The sequence below is a fragment of the Cupressus sempervirens genome, chromosome 10 (genome assembly GCF_028749045.1).
Source record: "Cupressus sempervirens isolate cs-2001-9-10 chromosome 10, ASM2874904v1, whole genome shotgun sequence".
Classification (NCBI taxonomy): Eukaryota; Viridiplantae; Streptophyta; class Pinopsida; order Cupressales; family Cupressaceae; genus Cupressus; species Cupressus sempervirens.
The window spans coordinates 90,419,034-90,438,411 of NC_143127.1; the positions used below are offsets into that span (position 1 = coordinate 90,419,034).

The window sequence follows — 19,378 nt, forward strand, 5'->3', positions numbered from 1 at the left end:
TTCACCACTAATGACATTGTTTCCAAAGAAATTTGTGACTTTATTTCTCAACTCATTAGGGATAGGATGAGGAAATATAGGAATACCTACAAAGGACATTTGGTTCTACTTTTCTATATTGATGGGTCTTTTCTAAGATCCTAATACATTGGAAGAACTAGGTCCAACAACCTAGGTTTTCATGGGAATTTTTCCTTGTTGGGTTAGAACCAATTGAGAAGTAGTAGTAGAAGAGGAATCTAGTAGTGATTGGGAAAATACTTGACTATTTATCACAGGACCAAAACTTGGGATAGAAGATGCACCCCGTGAAGACTAGTTTTTCCAAGTTGTTAAGACAAAAGTGGATTTTAAGAAGTGGATTTTCCTCCTTATTTTTGTTTCCTTGGCCTCATTCTCAACTTTACCTAATTATTTTTGTGAGATCTTCCCTCTCCTTTTTAGCTCTTTCCAAGTCTAGGTTAATTTTAGAAATGACAATAATCTTGGAGGAACCATAAGGCTCATTGATCTGAGCACCAACAAAAGGCTTTTTTATTATCATTCTTAGTGATGAGATCTATCACATTTTATTCAATTGGTTTATGTGGTTTAACTTGAGAAATAACAGATCCTTCCTTCTCTTGTAGAACACATTCTTGATCTTGAATATTAGACCTTATTTCTCCCACATCTCCAAATATTTCTAAATGTAGAGTAGAATATTTCTCTTCCAACTTCCTATTATGCTCTTTGAGTGCTTCCATTCTTCTAAGAAAGCCTTCCCTCTCTATGAGGGAATTCATAGTGATTACTTCTTTTTCTTTCTCCAAACACATATGTTTAGCATCTTCTTCTGCAACCTTTTTCATAAGTGTTTCAATCTCAAACAACAGATCATCAAGATCTGTAGAGGTGGTCTCTAAATCTATAGGATCATTTGGATCTATGAGATTTCTTTCAACATTTAGAATTTGATTGAGATTTGGTCTAATATATAGGGTGTTCTAATATCCCCATCATTGCTAGACCTCTTAGACATATTGGGTCTGAAAGTAGTATCTCCTATGGAAGAAATAGTTTGAACCTGGAATACTCTTTCCTTGGGTAATGGAGTAGTGAAGATTTCACCCAGAAGCCTAGTATTCTCAAATTCAGAATTCAGGGATGAGGATTCTCTTTCTATCACATGCTAATATTGTGAATGGTCTAAGGTATTATTTCAAGGCTTCCATGTGTGGTTACGATCTCCCTTCTTCTCTGGTTGGTTTCTTCTACCAACCTAAGGTAGTTCTATACATAAAAGAACCTTTGGATTTGCCTTCATATACGCTCTCATATTTTTTCTTCTATTGGCTATTTCAAACTAACACTTTAAAATATATCAATGACTACTAAACCTTTAACCAATTCACCACCCATTGAAAGGAAAAATTTTAATATGGCTAGAAAATAGGAAACTATCACAAGAATAGAATATTGGTGGCAGATCTGACATAAAGGCCAAATACACAAGATAGCTCTATCACAATGCACTTTGGGAATTGAAAACTATGTCACATGGACAATGCATTACTCTGACACATGAACTATCATATTTTGGGATACAACCCATGTCATGTACATCCTATTGTATTGAATTTCCTTTTTTTTTTAAAGATTCTCAAGGTTTGTCTACTAAAAGAGATCAATACAAGTCCCCAACGAAGAAGTCATTTTGTTGGCTTCTAATTTGATAGAATTTTAACAACCCTTTAAAAAAGAGAATACTTAGGAGTTAGCTAAAAACCATGGCAAGTATTTTATGAGAAAAAAAATTTAAAAGGACCAATTGACAAGACTTACAATGTCTTCTCCACTTTGAACTCTCTAAAATTTAGGTGGGTTTACCTAGGAATTCACTTTAGCTCTCCAATTTCCAAGTCTCAATATGAATTCCAATATAACAAATAAATTGCTTTATTTTCTTCTAATTCTAAAATTATCAAAGGAATGACAAATAGCTAATCTATCAAACCCTAAGACTCCATAAATAAGGCATGAAAAATAGCTAGTTTTATTAAAGGAATGTCAAATAACTAGTCTTTTTTTAGGTGGTACTAAATGGGTTGATTGTTTATGCAATGGTGGATTTCTGATGGACACCGACCAAATTCTTCAAGTTTTTTATTTGAATGTTGTTTACATTCATATGTCATACCTACTATGGAATGAGGACGAAGGCCCTTACTCCAAATGCAAGTGTAGCTTGAATCCTCTCAACTAGTTTCATGGAAATCTAGATGGTTTTCTATGGCTCCTTAATTCTATGTGTGGTGTGCCTTAAACTTAAATTGGGTGTTTCTCTTTGCATGGACAATGTATGAATAGGTAGCTTCATAATTGGGAAATGTTGCATAGAAAATTGTGTTAGTAGATTGAACCAAATGACATGTGGAGGAATTACTATAACTCCAATTTGATTTTAAGCATGGTCTTTTACAATATGTTAAAATATGATTTATCTGTCTACTATATTCATTGTGATTTATATGTCTTCTTGCACTACAAGGTTTTCAAACTATCTTTCCTAGATATTAAATGAAGTTGTACACTTTTCTTCACCTCAAAATTAGGGTAATTTGTATGTTGCAAAAAGGTATGTCCTGTCAATAATTTTTTTAAAGACTTGCCAATGAGATTATTCTATGAAAATTATTTTCCAAAACTTATTATTAATATATATCATCATCGTGATGTTTAGTGGCATTCACTTTTTGTTGATTGCAATTCATAATTTTCATCTAATTATTTATTTTATCACGTTGCCTTCGCTAAGATTAGGATCATTATCAAATGATAGTTTTGCTGCTAACTTTGAGTGCCTTTGCTACTTATTGGAGATAGGACATTGCTAAATTAATTGATGTATAACTAATCCTCTCTTTCTTAAATTCACTTATTTTTCATTTTTTTTTTAAATTTTAGTTTCGTTATATTTATTATATTCATATATTTTTATTTATCTAATCTTCATTAATATGAACACATAAATAAATGTAAACATAAATCATATATTTTTCATTCTTTTAAATATGTTATAAATAAATGAAATCTTATATAAAAACATAGAATAAATATAATTACATATAAGTATATTCTTATATAATTTTGTTAATTAAGTTACAAAATAATAAAATTAATTTAAAAATATTTATATGAAAATAAAGTTTAATCTTAGTTCTTATAAATACAACTTAAAATAAAAGGATATTTAAATTTACCTAAAAATAAAAGAAAAAAAATCACAATATCAAAATAATTAAAATTTATGCATAAAAATATAGAAGAGAACTATTATCTTCTAATATTAAAACCACTTAGCATTGTAGTTCTATTTGATGATATCTCCAAGCCATCATTTTTATTAACAACAAATTCATCGTTTGGAAACATCCATTCATAAGGATACTCTTGCAACCAAATCCCCTTTTTGACTATTAATGGAATAAAGACAGTTATGCACTTCCTCCATTATAGCTCAATTAAACTATCCTTGTATTGAGCCAAAACCTAGGAAACATGGTAGGCTTCCAAATATATGTAAATACATGTAGAACTTTATAGTATTTTGGAAATAGAAATAGAGAACACATGACTAAAATATATGCTTTATTCTCCCTCTTACCATATCAGTCTAATGTTTCCTCAATAAGATTAGAGGTTCCAAAGTGAAATCTTATTCAAATGTACCTGCAAGTTGATTCCATGAAGAAAAAGAATGATGCCATTTATTTTCCTTTCCATCTAATTACTTAACAAAAATAAAAGGAAGTGCCAATAATAGCATAATACCATTTCTAGGATGATTCATGAGAAGGATTCTCTATTCTTTCTTTATCGTTCCCAAATAAAAGACCAATCCAAATTCTAAAAGAAAGGATTAGAGTGTTCATAGAAGACTATATAAGTTGATCCAACCATGACCCTTTCTCCATTAAATTGAATTTAGATTGGGATTTTGACATCAATGCTTATTTTAAGTTTAGACTAAAGGAGATTATTGAGTCAAGAAATATCTCTCTTAACCTTAGACTAGATAGAATCAATTGGACTAGGTCCCCTATAGGGATTTTTTACACAAAACTTGGTTATGAGATACTTTATAAAGCTCTGAACTTCCCCAAATCTAATTTCCCTCTAGACTTATGTATGGGTAAGAATCACCTTCCTAAAGCGGGTATGTTCACTTGGCTTTCCCTTCATCATAAAATCCTTAAAGTAGATATTTTTTTAAAAATGGGTTACCAAGGACAATCTATATGTGTGCTTTTTAAAAAAGCCTCAAAATCCATTAACCATATCCTTCTTTATTTTGAATATTCTATCCAATGTTGGGCTTGTCTCTTTAAAAAATTGGGTTGGAAATATGTTATACCTAATAATTTAGTGGAGCTATTTCTCAATTGGCCAAAGCTTCACCCTAAGGATTCATATCATAACTTGCAAACCTCCCCCCCATCTTTTCTTATTTGGGAGATTTGGAAGCAAAGAAACTAGTAGATCTTTAAAGATAAAAAATTGGATATCCCTCAACTTTTGAACAAACTAGAAGTTAGTATATGGAGGTGGTAAATAAGAACTATAAACTTTGGAAAGAGTCTTGCTTTTTCTCCCTTTGGGATGAGAAGATGAGAAACAAACGAGAAGGTTTAATCAGGCCTAGCCTTAAAACCAACAATATACCTACTCTAATAGAGGATAGGAAAAATTGTTCTTGGAGGGTTTGAGAGGAGGCATGGTTTAAACTCAACTATGACAAGGCATCAAGAGGTAATCCTAGTTTGGTGGATATTGGGTGTTGTATCCATAATTGGAAAGGTGAAAGGATTGCCTCAATCACTAAATCAATTGGTATAACAAACAACAACATGGCTGAGTTTAGAGGCATTTTGGAAGGAGTGAAAGAATGTAGTAAGCTCAAAGTAGATAATCTAGAGATAGAAGGACATTCCACTCTAGTTATTAATGTTTTTGAATTAAAAAGTAGCCAAAACAAGGGGGTTGGCCCTTAAAAAAAACAAATTGGTCCACAACCAGTAGATTACCACCAACCAAAATTACATCCTACCACTTTTAACACAAAAACATTACTCAAAAGCACAAAGATAAAAGTATCAACAAGCATTAAACAACTACTACTTGTATTAAAACTACTAAAACTAAGAAAGTATAAAAACAAAGGCACAACTGCCTTAAACCCAGCAAAGTTTGACAAACAAAAAATTAAAAACATAAAGAGTTAGGAGGAAAAGGCCCTAAGGCTTCTTGGCATCCTTCCCCTTAAGGAGGATTTCTGCCCAGTCTTCAACAAGGAAGTCGAACAACATTCTAAAGTCCTCATTGGTTAGATCACCCTCCTTGTCTTTTAGCAGATGTAATGTGGTAGCAACAACATGTGTCACCTTGATAGTAAATTTTGCCAAGCGACACATTCTTTCCTCTAGGGCATAGATTCTCTCCCATAGCTCATTGCTAGCCATCTTCTAGACCTCCTTAGTGACCTCCAACTTGTCACATTGATAGCCATCCACCTACTCCTTAGTGACATCCTGCATAATCGAGGGGTTAGGTATAATATTATCCTTGGTAGAAACCCTAGTAGGAGAGGAAATTGTAATAGGGGAGGGCACTTTATCCATAGTATCAGGGAACTGGTCTTGAGTGAGGTCCACACATCCCATCACTATGGAGGCTAAAACATGCATCATGTCTTTCCCTCGTTTAATCACACCTCCTGAGCCAAACCTTGTGGAATCAAAAACCTCCACTTCCTCCTCCTCCATATTCCCCCCACCAAAATTCAAAGCCTTCTATTTAATCCTTTATTTAGGGTGGCCCATCTCCTCCAAATCCAAATCCTCTTCCTGCAAGGTCCCAGATCTCAACTTCCTTTTTACATTGGATTTTGCAATCCTCCCTGACCTCCTCCTACCTCCTCTCCCCTCCTCCTCTAAGTCCTCTAGTTCCTTCTCTTTGCCTTTTTCTAACTTCACTTTTTTACCTAGGGAGAGAGCTTTGTCTCCATAGGGGACCCACTAGGCAAAGGTTGGGGGGTAGGGGCTTTGGTACCTGTAATCCTAAGAGGGATTTGTTGGGGGCAGGGGTTGGTAGGAGTAGGGATATCGATCTCAACAATCCTAGGGGAGACCAAAGCAAGATGGAATTGATAAAGATGGAACATCAAGCCTTGATGCAGAATGGTATAATCAACCCCCTTCCTTATTTTTTCTTTAACATTGGCAACCGTATCAACCAAATCATGTAATAGAAAAAATGGAATAGAAATGAAATCACGGTGGTGGAAATGGTCTGGAAGAGGGAAATGGTAATAATAGAAAACACCATACCTCCCTTCAAGCATTAAATACTTCATCAACACTAGATAAACTCCATTCCAAGGCTCTAGAAGCTTCTCCCTCATAAACCCTCCTCTATAGCGAATGAGTTCCTCACACTGTAGGAAGAAATAATTCAAACTTTCTTCATCAGCCACCCTTATCACTTTTTTCCATTTCCTTCCCTTCATAGCAAGACCTGTCACTAGAGAGATAACTTCCTCTGAAATATGAAATGAGATAACATTAATCATGAATTTTCTATCCTCCCAAGAATTAACAAACTGTACGGAATAAATTTCATCATATCCATTCAGTGCCTCCATGAACAGGATAAATCCTCCCTCCTTTAGCATATACCAAACCAATGGTTTCCTAACACTATCCTCTATCATAGAAGGCTTAGTTTGCAGAAGATTGCCCCCCATATTTGCAATTTTTCCTAGAAGTCTCTCCTTCTCCCAAAATGAGAGGAAATTATGAAGAATGCAATCATACTTAGGTGCAAAATGGGCCTTAAGTATTCATAAAGGCCTTTATTGTTATGAATAGTTGTGTCCCATCTAGACATAGTTATCATGTATCGATTATCTTTATCTCGACTCCAGTCTTTTCCATCATTCCCAATAAGCCCAAACCATTTAAAATTTGAAATTTTTCTCATCACAAAGTATGAGGATACACACAAAAAAATCATTAAAAATACACTCATATCAAACTTTGAAATTCTTTCCATTTCAGACCATGTAAATTTATTATCACAAGTACCTTTTCTGCCATTCCTTGCCATCTATCCATAATGACTCTTCCCCATTCACTGAATCAACAATGATTCAATATAATTTTAAAAAATCCTCTAGCTAGACTTAGTCATGCTTAATTTCTTTAGTTACTAAATTTCTTACCAAGTTTGGTAAGGCTTTGAATTCCCTCCAACATCGTAGGTCCTTCACATTAGACCTAATGCCGCCATGCCATCAACCACCCCATTTCCCTCCCAAAAAATATGATGCAATTAAAATAATTTAAAAATAATTAATAAGTGTCTAATGTCTTCAACAATTATTTTAATTGCCCAACCTTCATTCATGATGCCTTTTACAATTTCAATAATAATTTTTGAGTCACCTTCAATCTCCATGTTTTCCCATCTAACATTGATCACCATTTTCAGACCCCAGAATAGAGACATAGCTTCTGCAATATTGTTGGAAAATTTCCCTAGATCTCTAGCATAAGCCAAAAGAATCCTTCCCTCACTACCTCTAACTATACCTCCACCAATTGATCCCTCCTTTCTAGAAGCACCATCAAAGTTGAGCTTAACCCAATTCTCTCTCAAGGGTTCCCATTGTGTCATTTTCCTTTCCAGAAGATTGGAATTATCAATCTCCATTAGCCCCTCTTCCAAACTCCATCTCTTGGCAATCCTAATTTCCATCTGATTAGGGGGATCACTGATTTTCTCCACTTGTAGATCTTCATATTTTTTACTAGAAATTTGCAAATCATGTCTGTAACAACCTCCTCACTTCTCTCTTCATTCCTGAATACCCTATTATTTCTCTCCTTCTAGATACCCCAGAAAGTATGGGGGTGGATTATCTTCCACATTTGAGTAAGGAGGGGGTGGGTAAAAGGGCCTTGCCAACTCTTAACAAATTACTCAATTCCCCTATTAAACACTCAATCTAAATCTAGTGTCTGTAATAACCTCCCCCATACATTAGAAGCATAGTTACATTCTAGGCACATGTGGGTAATATTCTCCTCCACTCTCTTGCACAAATAACATATGTTGGATAATTGGAATCCCCTTTTCATGAGGTTATCAATAGTGAGGATCTTCCCATGAATGGTGGTCCACCAGAAAATGTTGATCTTAGGGATCAAATGGTTGAACTAGATATTTCCCTAGTAATTAGGCTCTAAATCTTTTTCAAACATTAATTTATGAGTAGACCTGACAGAGAACTCCCCCATCAAGGTAGCGTTCCATATAAAAGTATCATTCTAGACCACTCCCATGATTCTATAACCTTCAAGAAGGCCATTTAGCTCCTCAATCAAGTCCTCACCATTGAAGGTGTTCTATTGTAGTTCAACTTTCTTTGACTTCTTCCCTGAGCCAATAAAATTGACAACCTTATTCTCCACCTACTCCTATAGGTGATCCTAAAGGAGCCCATACTTCATTCTGGTTAGAGGTTTGTTAGCAAGCCACATATCCTCCCAAAAATTAATTTGATTGTCATCACCCACCAGCCACCTCACAACTTCCCTCAAAAGACTTATGTTTCTCAGTATATTACCCCAAACCTTAGATCCGATTAGAAGATCATTTCTCTAGATGCAGTGAGAAACATTCAAATTTCCCAAATTCTTGGCTTTCAAAATTTTACACCAATTGGCCTCCTCCTTCATCAGATTCCACTCCACCTTCGTAAGAAGCACATTATTCAAATCAAATATCCTTGTAACTCCTAAAGATCCTCTACTCTTAGGTTTACAAACCGTATCCCAACTAACCAAGCTTAACGTATTCTTATCACTTCCTCTTGACCAAAGGAAATTTATTTGGATTTTCTCCAATTTATCTTCTATGCTCTTAGTGATTTTGAAAAGAGAGAGGAAATACATAGGAATGCCTTGAAGGGATGAAATCAGAAGCTGAAGCTTACCCCCACTACTCTGAGTTTTAGCTTTCCACCCAATCAACTTCTTTTCTATTTTTTCCAAAATGGTATTTCAAAAGTTATTGCTTTCATCTTTCATAGTCAAAGGGAGCCCTAAATACATATTGGGGAGCAAGGTAGTCTTACACCCCAGAATATTTAAGATCCTCTGATATATATCTAGAAAAGTGTTAAAGAAGAACACCTTTCTTTTATCCAAATTAAATTTCTATCTTGCATTAACAACTTAAACTTCCAAGACAAATTTCTAAGCCTTATCTTCCACCAAAGAGGATTCCCTACTTAGGAAAGTGTCAACCACAAACTGTTGCATCACCTCCGGTGGAAGCAAGTTCAGTACCTTTCATCTCCCTCCTTTCCATCTTTCTCAAGAAAGCCCTACCTAGCACTTCTACCACCATAATGAATAGGTAAGGAGAGATAAGGTCCCCCTGTCTTAGCCCTCTCTCCCCACCAAAGTTCTTCCAAGGTGAACCATTCACTAGCATCGAATAATTAACAGTCTCAATCATTGATTTAACTAGCCTTATAACCTTATGTCTAAAACCAATTTTAACCATAACATCATACAAGAAGCTCCAATTGATCCTATCATAACTTTTGAGATATCGAGTTCCAAAGTCATACCCAGATTACCACTCTTCTCCATAGAGTGAAGCACCTCATGAGTAGTTATGGCTACATTGTTAGATTGTGGTGACTGATCAGGAAAGCATTATACATACTCCATAATTTTGTGGGTTTGGGGCATCACCTCGAAAATAAAATTGGTACTATTTGTAGATTCGCCACTAAAGTTATGGCTAATTTATGGCCGACATGTTATAACCCTAAAGCGGTTTAATACTTGTATAAAAGGGCTTAGGGTTAGGGATTGTTTCATAGTGTGATGCAAAATTGGTTCTTGTGGCGGTATTGAGCTATAAGGAATTACAGATTGTAATCAGGTTGTAATCACTAGATTGTAATAAGATCAGACTTGTTGTTTGGTGGATGTAGCCCAGGGATTGGATGAACCATGTAAAATCTTGGTGCCTTGTGTTCATTTCTATGTGATCTATTATTTTCTGTTATTGGTTATATTTGCATGTAGTTTTTTATTTCTATTTGTGGTTTTATCCTAACATACATCAAGGATTTGATGCCCCGGAAAAAACCCATTCTAGGTTTTCCCAATAAATTTGTTCAGCAACAGTTTTAGCCTATTCACCAAAATTTTAGAAAACATCTTATAAGTAGTGTTACAAAGGATAATTGGCCTAAAATTTGAGAGAGCCCCCAGGTCCTTGACCTTAGGGATTAGGAAAATAAGTGTTTTATTGAGTTGCTTGAGAAGCTTCCTAGTTCTAAAAAAGTCACGGGCAACCCAGAGTAGATTTGTTTCAATCATCTCCCAAAAATGTTAGAAAAAAGCTGGGGGAAAACCATTAGGACTCAAAGATTTATAGGCTTTCATAGAGAAAATAGCTTTGTGAACTTCCTCCTTAGTGACAGACTGTGTTAGTTCTTCATTCTCCTCCACCAAGATCACTATGGGTATGGAATTAATCAGCCATCATTTGTCCTCCTCCTTGACATTTCTACATGCTCCTCCTTATAAGAGTTCTTGAAATAAGCTATAGCCCAACTACCAATCTCTTCAATTTTTGTAAGCTTCACATTATTATCATCTTTGACAGCATCAATAGTGTTTCTCCTTTTATGGATGGATGTTGACCTAGGAGGAAAAGTAGTATTCCTATCCCCCAGCTTGAGCCATAAAACCCTTGATCTTTGCTTCCAAAAGGTCTCCTCTCTAATCATCATATCTTTCCAAATATTCCTACAGTTTTCCTCTTTTGAAATCATATCTTCTGAGGCTAAGCCCTCCCCTATAATTTTTTGGAGCTCCTCTAACTTCCTTTCCACCTCCTTCTTAGTCTTAAAGTTATCCCCAAAGTATTTTTGGCGAAGGTCTAACATTCCTTCTAATATTCTCCAGTTTAGCAGAGAGTTTGTACATTGCAATTCCTTCCACATTAATCCCCCACCACTCATCCATCTAAGCACCAAAGTCAAGATGAGATTGCCACATTATTTCATATCTAAAAGGTCTTAGGTCCCCCTGAAACACCTCTTTCCAATTAAAAATGATGGGAGCATGATCTGAGACCATCCTAGGTAATCTCGTGAGTGAGGAAGAAGTCAGACCCTCCCAGGAAACCAAGACCAAAAGTCTATCAAGTTTGACTTGGATAAGGTCAACTCCCTTCCTATTATTCAACCAAGTGAACTTTAGACCACACATCTCCATATCCATTATATCATTTTATTGATGAACTCAACTAAGTCCTTTATACTTTCATTAAAATCCACTATTCCTCCAAACTTCTTCAAGAGGTAAAGTGGGGAATTAAAATATCCCATATAGAAGGTATATTTATTATGATAAAGGAAGAAAGATAGTTCCTCCCAGAGACATCTTCTTCCTTGTCTTGATTTTGGGGCATACACATTAATGATGATCTAGATCATATTAATTCTCCTATGTTCAGTAATAAGATAGTTTTTAGAACAATGTATGAAACATCCTTTACTTGCACTTGGGTTATAGAAAGTGGCCACAACTCTCGACGCACTCTCTACTTTACTATAACAAAAATGAGCACCTAGCCAAATATAACTAGCAATACACTCAAGGTTAGACATGGTCATTTTAACTTACTAGATCAGAAGGATATCAACTTTCATGTCAGGCAGCTACTACTTGAGGGAAAACTATTTTTGAGAGCTATTCAACTCCCTCATGTTCCAAGATAGAATAATAATTTTCTACCTTTTTTCATTGACTTTGGGGTTGGTTTCTTGCCACTAGCCACCTCCCTTGCCATCTGCTTCATTCTTCTACTCTATTTCCCATATTTCCCCACATCCATCTTCAACTCTTTCTCCATCTCAAGTTTCTTTGATACTCTTGTCTACCTTCTCTAGGTTTAGCATTTCCCCTCAACATTCTCAAGTGTGGCCAATGATGTGCTGATTTTATCCACCCTCTTAGAACCTAAGGGAACATCTTCACTCCAACAAAGTACTCTAGCTACCTCCTCACCTTCCCAGTCTTTCCCTTTCCCTTCTCAATTACATTACTTTTGTCCTCCAAACCCCCATATACCTCCTCAATCACCATATTTCTTGATGGAGTGCTAAGTAGGTCCTTTGTGCCTTGTAGAAAAGGGGAAAGGCTCCTCTCCATTGAAATCCACTATCTCACCTTCCTCTAACCCCCTAGAAGACCCACCTGATACCTAAGACTTCTTAGAAGCCTCTATCATTTCAATTTCCACCTCTCCTAGGTGGATAGGAACCTCCTCTTCTAGCCCCTTCCTAGGTGAAGAAACCATCTTCACCTTCTCCCCCAACTCTTCTTCTCCTTTATCCAAAGATACAACTTCTTCCTCTCCTAGTTCCCAAGAAACAACTACAACTTCCTTCTCCCCTACTAGCATCCCCTTCTTAGTAGACTTATTGTTCTTATTGCAATTAATAAACAAGTATCCAAATGATGAGCATTTCTAGCAGAAAAGCCCAGCATTTTCATAGATAATGGGTTGCACCTTCTTACCCCACTTTGAGCTCAAAACAATGGACTCAGGTAAAGAAGCACCAATTGCAACATTCACATTGAATCTTGCAAACACTAGCCTAGACTTCTGTAGCGTAATCATGTCTACCACAATATAATGTCCAAAGGAGTTCCCAATAGACTTCAAGATCCTTTCATCCCAAAATTCCAAGGGGAGTCCTACGAGCCTAACCCAGACTAGAGCTATCCTATTCAACTCTTTCACCGGATCCAGCATAGGGTGCCATTTAGCCACTGTAAGACTGTGCTACCCATAGAACCAAGACCCTGTTAGCACCATTTTCATGTCTTCTACTACCATAAATTTGAAGCAAAAAAGACCACTTGACATCACCAAAATAGTCACGCTCCCCTTTTCTTTCCATCTCTGACTTACCCACTTCCTAACCATCTTAATTGATGGGTGGAAGGCCACAAACTTGCCAATTAGGAAAAGTCTCAAGTTGGTAGACACATTGTCAACCAAGTTGTCCAAGACAACAATTTCCACTTCCTCATCTCCACTTATCACCGTGGGTGCTTCCAATGAGCAATGAGTCTTGTTTTCTCCAAGGACCATGTCCTTCCATCCTTGAGCCACTTTATGACTCATTTTTCCCTCCTAACACTCCATTGAGGCCACGATAGACTCCACCAAAACCCCACAAGAAGGACAATCAGAATCTACGCCCCATTTGACAACCCCAAACAAGGTTAGAACAAGTTGCAGGTCTGGACAAGAATCCATGACCTGGCCCGGCCCTTAGGGGCCATTCCCACTCATCAAAATTTAAAATCCAAAGGAGTGGGAAAACACAAAATGTTGTAGAACTCAAAAAATTGGCATGATTGTTAGGTATTCCTAGCTATTAATGTTATTAGAAAAGGGAACACCCTTAATTGGAATTTGGACAACCTTTTACAACATGCTATGGAATACCTAGGGATCTTTAAGACTTTTGTTGCCAATCACATTTTCAAGGAAGGCAATAGGATAGAAGATCATTTAGCTAACCAAGGTATCGATGGTGCTAGGGAAGGCATATGTTAGATTCTCCTATCCTTGCTTGTTAGCTAGGTTAGATTCTCCTATCCTTGCTTGTTAGCTAGGTAATGTAAGGAATGTTATGTAGTTGGTACTTCCTTTTTCCCCTCAACTCTAGGTGCTTATGATATTGGTACCATGATATCATTAGGAATGTTATGTGGTTGGTGCTTCACTTTTTCCGTCAACTCTACGGTTCATAATTTGAGCTAGTTAAATTTGGAAAAAATAGTTTTTTTTAAAAAAAAAAATTGTTAGAAAATTTTAACTTTGATTTTTGAAATATTCTAATATGAAATTATTAAAATAATTTATTAAATTTGATTGGATGCAAATATATAGTGTAATCAATTGTTAAAGATTGCTTGTTGTCTATAATTCTAAAAGCCTACAAAAGAAACTAATAATATAATCTATAATATCTAAATTGAATTGTTTTCATGTAAGAAGAACTTTTCTATAAGAAAATTACATACTATATATATGAAAATTGTCAACTTAGAAAAAATATATAATTGTAAAATAAACAGTTATTCTATTGCTTTAAGATATTAACTAATGATGAATCAATTCCAACTCCCTATGATACATCTAATTTCATCTTGCATAATTAGTTTTAAAGAGAGGATAAATCTTTAAAAACTAATACTAAAACTTAAAAAACTAAAGCATATAAAAAAAGAAGTGGGAAGAATTAGGGAATATTCCAACCTAAATGATTTAATTAAAAAAATCAGTTATGCTTTTCTCTAGGAACTTTATAATAATATAATAATGATAAAATAGACATTGAGACGCTATAATAGGTTTTTGGATGTGACATAACTTATTTAAGACATAAACACAAAAATTAACGAGAAAGAGGAGAGGAGGTGGTGCGATAAAAGTTGTATATTTAGGAGTCCATGCCGTGAACGTGTAAATTTCTCATAGGAGCTTTCTGAAAAGACAAGCTTTGTATTATAGGGTTCTGCTGAATAAAAAAACCAGAGAACCTCCTCATTTTTGACAGCAACATTCAACCACTTTGATGCTGAAGAATCTCAGGCAGCTCTCTTTATCAGATCTTGTCATTTCATCTTATTCTCTCAATCCTTATCTTTTCCTCAATTATTTTCCTTTTCATTATATCAGGATTTGGTACATTCGCTGAGAGAAAACATGGAAATTTCATCATCCACTGTAATTATCGTTGGCGCAGGCATTTCAGGTAATCGATTTGGTACATATTTGCTAGTTATTATCGTTTGCGCGGCATTTCAGTAATAAATTTGGTAAATAGTTTTGTTTATTTTCACAGTAGGCGTTGAAATTGGAGTATTTTGATGCAGGCATAATGGCCGCGAAAACCTTGTCGGAAAACGGAGTTTCGGACTTTGTAATCTTAGAGGCTACGGATCGAATCGGGGGGCGTATCTGCAAATGGCGATTTGGAGAGCATACAGTAGAATTAGGTGCCGGCTGGATACAGGGCATTGGTGGAAAGTTCCGAAATCCGATTTTGGAATTGGCCACAAAATATAATCTTCGCACTTGTGATTCAGATTATAGCAACATCAAGTTCAATATTTACGATCAAAGGTTAATATTTTTCCAAATCAGGTTTTCTGTAAAATATCCCTTCACTTTAGCTTGATTTTGTCGTAAAAACAGCTAATGATTCCGAGAATTGGAAAAAACAGGGGAAAACTTGTACCGAGTTCAGAAGCGGCGGTCTCATATAAATTGGCAGTTGAATCTGCTAACCGCGATTTGGCTTGTGAAGCTTGTGAAGCGTCCGTCATTGCTACAGGTCGAACAGATGTTTCGACTGCTCCCGGATTGTAAGAAAAGTTTAAATATTTTACAGGGATTATGAAAATTTTCACAGCTTTTGTTGATATCTTAGTAATCTGAGACATTGTATTGTTGTTTCAGAGCTGGCTCGTCACCCATTGAATTGGCAATAGATTACATCCTGCATGACTTTGAAATGGCAGGTATGAAGTCAAAGTCTTCAACGATTTGCATAGGGTTCAATGATATTTTTTTTCTTTCGTTGTGGCTTATGAGTATTTTCTGGATGCAAGCTGACTTCTTAGGCAATGTCTATCTCGATGCATTTGACTGTAAATATTTATTCATTTGAAAATCAAGCATTGGTCATTACTTCAAACAATGCATGTTTAAGGTCAAATATCCATCCAATACGTTGAATGGAGTGTTTCAAAATAAAACATTTTGAATGTTTTTTAATACAAGGTTTTATAAGAAAATATAACTCTTTCAGATAGGATAGTGGACGAATATGTTTTCATGATTGAGATGTTGTATGTTTTTATTATCTCTATTATGACTTTAAGATTGTTGGAATTGTAAAAATTAATATAATATAACATGTGCATTAAATTCAAAAAAACAATAAATTATGTATGATATTTTACAAACATTCTTATGATCATAATCTATTCTGATCAAACACAGAATTGTTAATCTAATTTTATTTTAATATTTTATATTAAGATATGTTACTATGATTTATAAATATTATTTATTATAAAAAAAATATTTCAAAATAACTTGTTATACAATTTTTTTTTTAAAGTGTCAAAATTAAATATTATGCAAATGAATATATGTTTATTTTCTTGAATGTATATATTTAATAAAAAATTATAAATGCATCATATTTGTTTAATGAGTTTTTAATTTTAAATTTATTAAGTAACTTGATTTTAAGATCTTGAATTTTATTGAAATTTCTACTCATTTTAGAATTTTTATATCAATTTTATTTGTTTCAAATGTCTTGAAGATTTGATCACATATAAAATCCATTAAGTAAGATGAAGAAAGTAGATATAGATAATAATATCTATAATGTGATCAAATATAACTTTATAATGTAGAACTATAGATCATGACAATGGAAAATAATAGATAATAGAACAGCATTAGAAGATTAATAATTAAAAACATTAAAATTTATCACATCTACATACGAATTTCAATTTAAACCTTGCCTCAATTGAATGCTTGTAACTAAATTTATTATAATTGGAAGAAAACTCTGAACATGTGAATTATTTTAAGTTTACTATGGGTTTATCCGAATGTTCCTTGTGCTGACCTTGTATATTCTATTAAATTTCGTATTATAACAGATTACAACTTGTTGGACCGCAGATGTAGAGCCAATTCCGACTTATACAGAGTTTGGGACAAACGAATGTTTGGTTGCAGATGAGCGAGGATATGAATATCTCATCCATAAATTGGCCCAAGAATTTCTCAATACCCAAAATGGATGTATTCTAGATAGTCGTCTCAAATTTCGAAAGGTTTAAACATTTAAATGTTCTAGCTCTTTGATGGAGAGAAAAGGAAATTTTCAAAATCTTATTTTGTTTGAATTGTGTATAGGTAGTTCGAGAAATGCAATACACAAAGTCGGCAGTGAGGTTGAAAACAGAGGATGGATCAGTGTACACGGGGAAGTGGATCATTGTTTCTGTCAGCCAGGGAGTTCTTCAGAGCGACCTTATCACATTTACCCCTCAATTGCCTGTAAGTACAGGCCCCCCAAATGCTATGCTTATCTTTGAATTATTACTATTTCCACACAAGCTTTTGTTTTCACAGTTTGATTTGCAGAGATGGAAGATGGATTCATTCTACAACTGCGAGTTCAGGATTTACACCAAGATTTTCCTGAAATTTCCTTACAAGTTCTGGCCAAGCGGGGAGGGAACGGAGTTTTTTCTCTATGCAGATCAGAAAAGAGGCTACTATACATTTTGGCAGGTCAGTGTTAGGACTATTATTTCAAAATATTCTTAAATTCAAGACCTCTCAGATAAAAGATTCACAATAAATAAATACTATTATATTGTAAATTCTTGCCTATAATTTAGAGCTGTTTTAGCTAATTTTTATGTGATCCTGCATTTTATTTATTATAGACCTGAGAGCATGAACCATAAATTTTGTGTAAATATTACAAAATAATTTTTATTTTATTTTTGACTCTCAACCATTTTTTCCCATTATGATGTATAGAACATGGAGAATGCCTACCCAGGAGCAAACATTCTGGTAGTGACTGTAACCAACGAGGAATCAAAGAGGATAGAGCTACAGAGCTCCGAGAAGACAAAAGAAGAAGCCATGGCTGTTCTCACAAAGATATTCGGTAAAAGCATTCCTGAAGCACAGGAGATTCTGGTTCCAAAATGGTGGAGCAATCCTTTTCAACGTGGAAGTTACAGTAACTATCCCATTTTTGTCAACTCCAAGCATTTTGAGGCCATAAGGGTAAAATTTCACATCAAGCATTTGTACATTGTACACCTATTTACACTTTTAATAAAGAATGAATAATGCATTGATTCAGTGTTTTTTAAAATCTTGATCATGTACTCCAGGCGCCAGTAGGGCCAATCTTCTTTACAGGAGAACATACCAATAAAAAATTCAATGGTTATGTCCATGGTGGATACTTTTCAGGTTGATTAATCAAGTAATTTGATTTTTACTTTTTTTTTTAATATTAAAAGATAAAAATAGGTTTTATGGAATCTTTATATGCTTTTATAAGAAAATGTAAGTAGAATAACAACTGACCAACAAGACAAAAACACAATAATTTTTTATTTCAAAGTTGTAATGTCCAAAACAATTTATAATTCTTTGGAATGATGCAGGAATCGATACAGCAAATATGGTGATAGAAAGTATGAAGAAAGATAAGCCGACTGGAAATCTTCATGATTCTTGGTCATCCTCTCCAGATTAGGCTTGATGATTATATTAAAAGAGCTGCCTTTTCTTTATGTTCACATTTTATATAATAACACAAGAGAATTCAGAGGGCAAGCATGTCTTTTCTCATTTTTCCAATGACAAGATTTTAAAACTAAACATTGTATCACGCGAGATTAAAGTTTTGACAAAACTGTACAGCAGAAATTTCATGTCAACACGATTTACAGCAACAAACATCATTAATTGGTTCATTTAATCTTCAAGAAAAAATAAATTCTAATTCGTTTTGTTGCCTTGAGCCACGTATAGATAGCGAAATGCCAGCAATTATTTTCTTATTTTAAATATTCCGCCAAATAAATTCTAATTTGAAAATCATTTTGTTAGAAATATCTAAGATTAATCTAATGTATCTAGAGAATACGTTTAACTGAAGTCGCATGATGTGCTCAAAAGTCATGCTGTTGCAGAGTCAATTCATGTCATCAACCAATAGTCAAGTTAAATCAGTTCGAAATCGATGTGGCAATATTGGACAAGAAATATAGTGTCAAAAGTAATAATAATTTTTAATTTAAATAACATAATATTTTTAAATTATTTTAATTAGATTAATAAATATTATTGATTTAAATTTAATTTATTATATACAAATAAAATAATCATTTTAAAAATTATCTCTCCGAAAAAATATCTTATTGTTAAATAATTATAGAAATTAAAAATCAAACTAAACTAATTTTAAAAATAAATTAAAATAATTTGAAAAAATCAAAATCAAAATCAAAAGTTAAATAAATAGAGAAAAAAATATGAGCTAAAATTAACATAACAACTAATTATTTTTCTAAATAAATATGGAAAACAATACACTCAAATGCTATTGTTGTTGTTTTCTATGTGAATTCATATATTTAAGTTGATAGGCTTTTATATG

General features: G+C 34.2%; 1 protein-coding gene across 3 annotated transcripts; it reads left to right on the forward strand.

Annotated features, from left to right (window-relative positions):
* The first annotated feature begins 14,526 nt into the window (after nt 1–14,526).
* On the forward strand, nt 14,527–18,828 carry LOC149532716 (polyamine oxidase 1-like). 3 transcript variants are annotated; one of them, XR_016356648.1, is made up of 11 exons: nt 14,527–14,745; nt 14,833–14,908; nt 15,030–15,279; nt 15,381–15,521; nt 15,616–15,677; nt 16,864–17,018; nt 17,101–17,244; nt 17,332–17,481; nt 17,737–17,991; nt 18,071–18,183; nt 18,381–18,722. XR_016356648.1 is itself a non-coding variant. In XM_089802948.1 (11 exons), the coding sequence occupies exons 2-11, from the start codon at nt 14,860–14,862 to the stop codon at nt 18,470–18,472; spliced, it is 1,380 nt and encodes a 459-aa protein (XP_089659074.1). In that variant the 5' UTR covers nt 14,527–14,745; nt 14,833–14,859; the 3' UTR covers nt 18,473–18,828. The 3 variants fall into 3 exon arrangements, 2 of the variants coding, with proteins under 2 accessions (XP_089659074.1, XP_089659073.1); XM_089802948.1 differs by having other exon boundaries at nt 18,102–18,183; nt 18,381–18,828; XM_089802947.1 differs by having other exon boundaries at nt 17,320–17,481; nt 18,102–18,183; nt 18,381–18,738.
* The last annotated feature ends 550 nt before the right edge of the window (nt 18,829–19,378 follow it).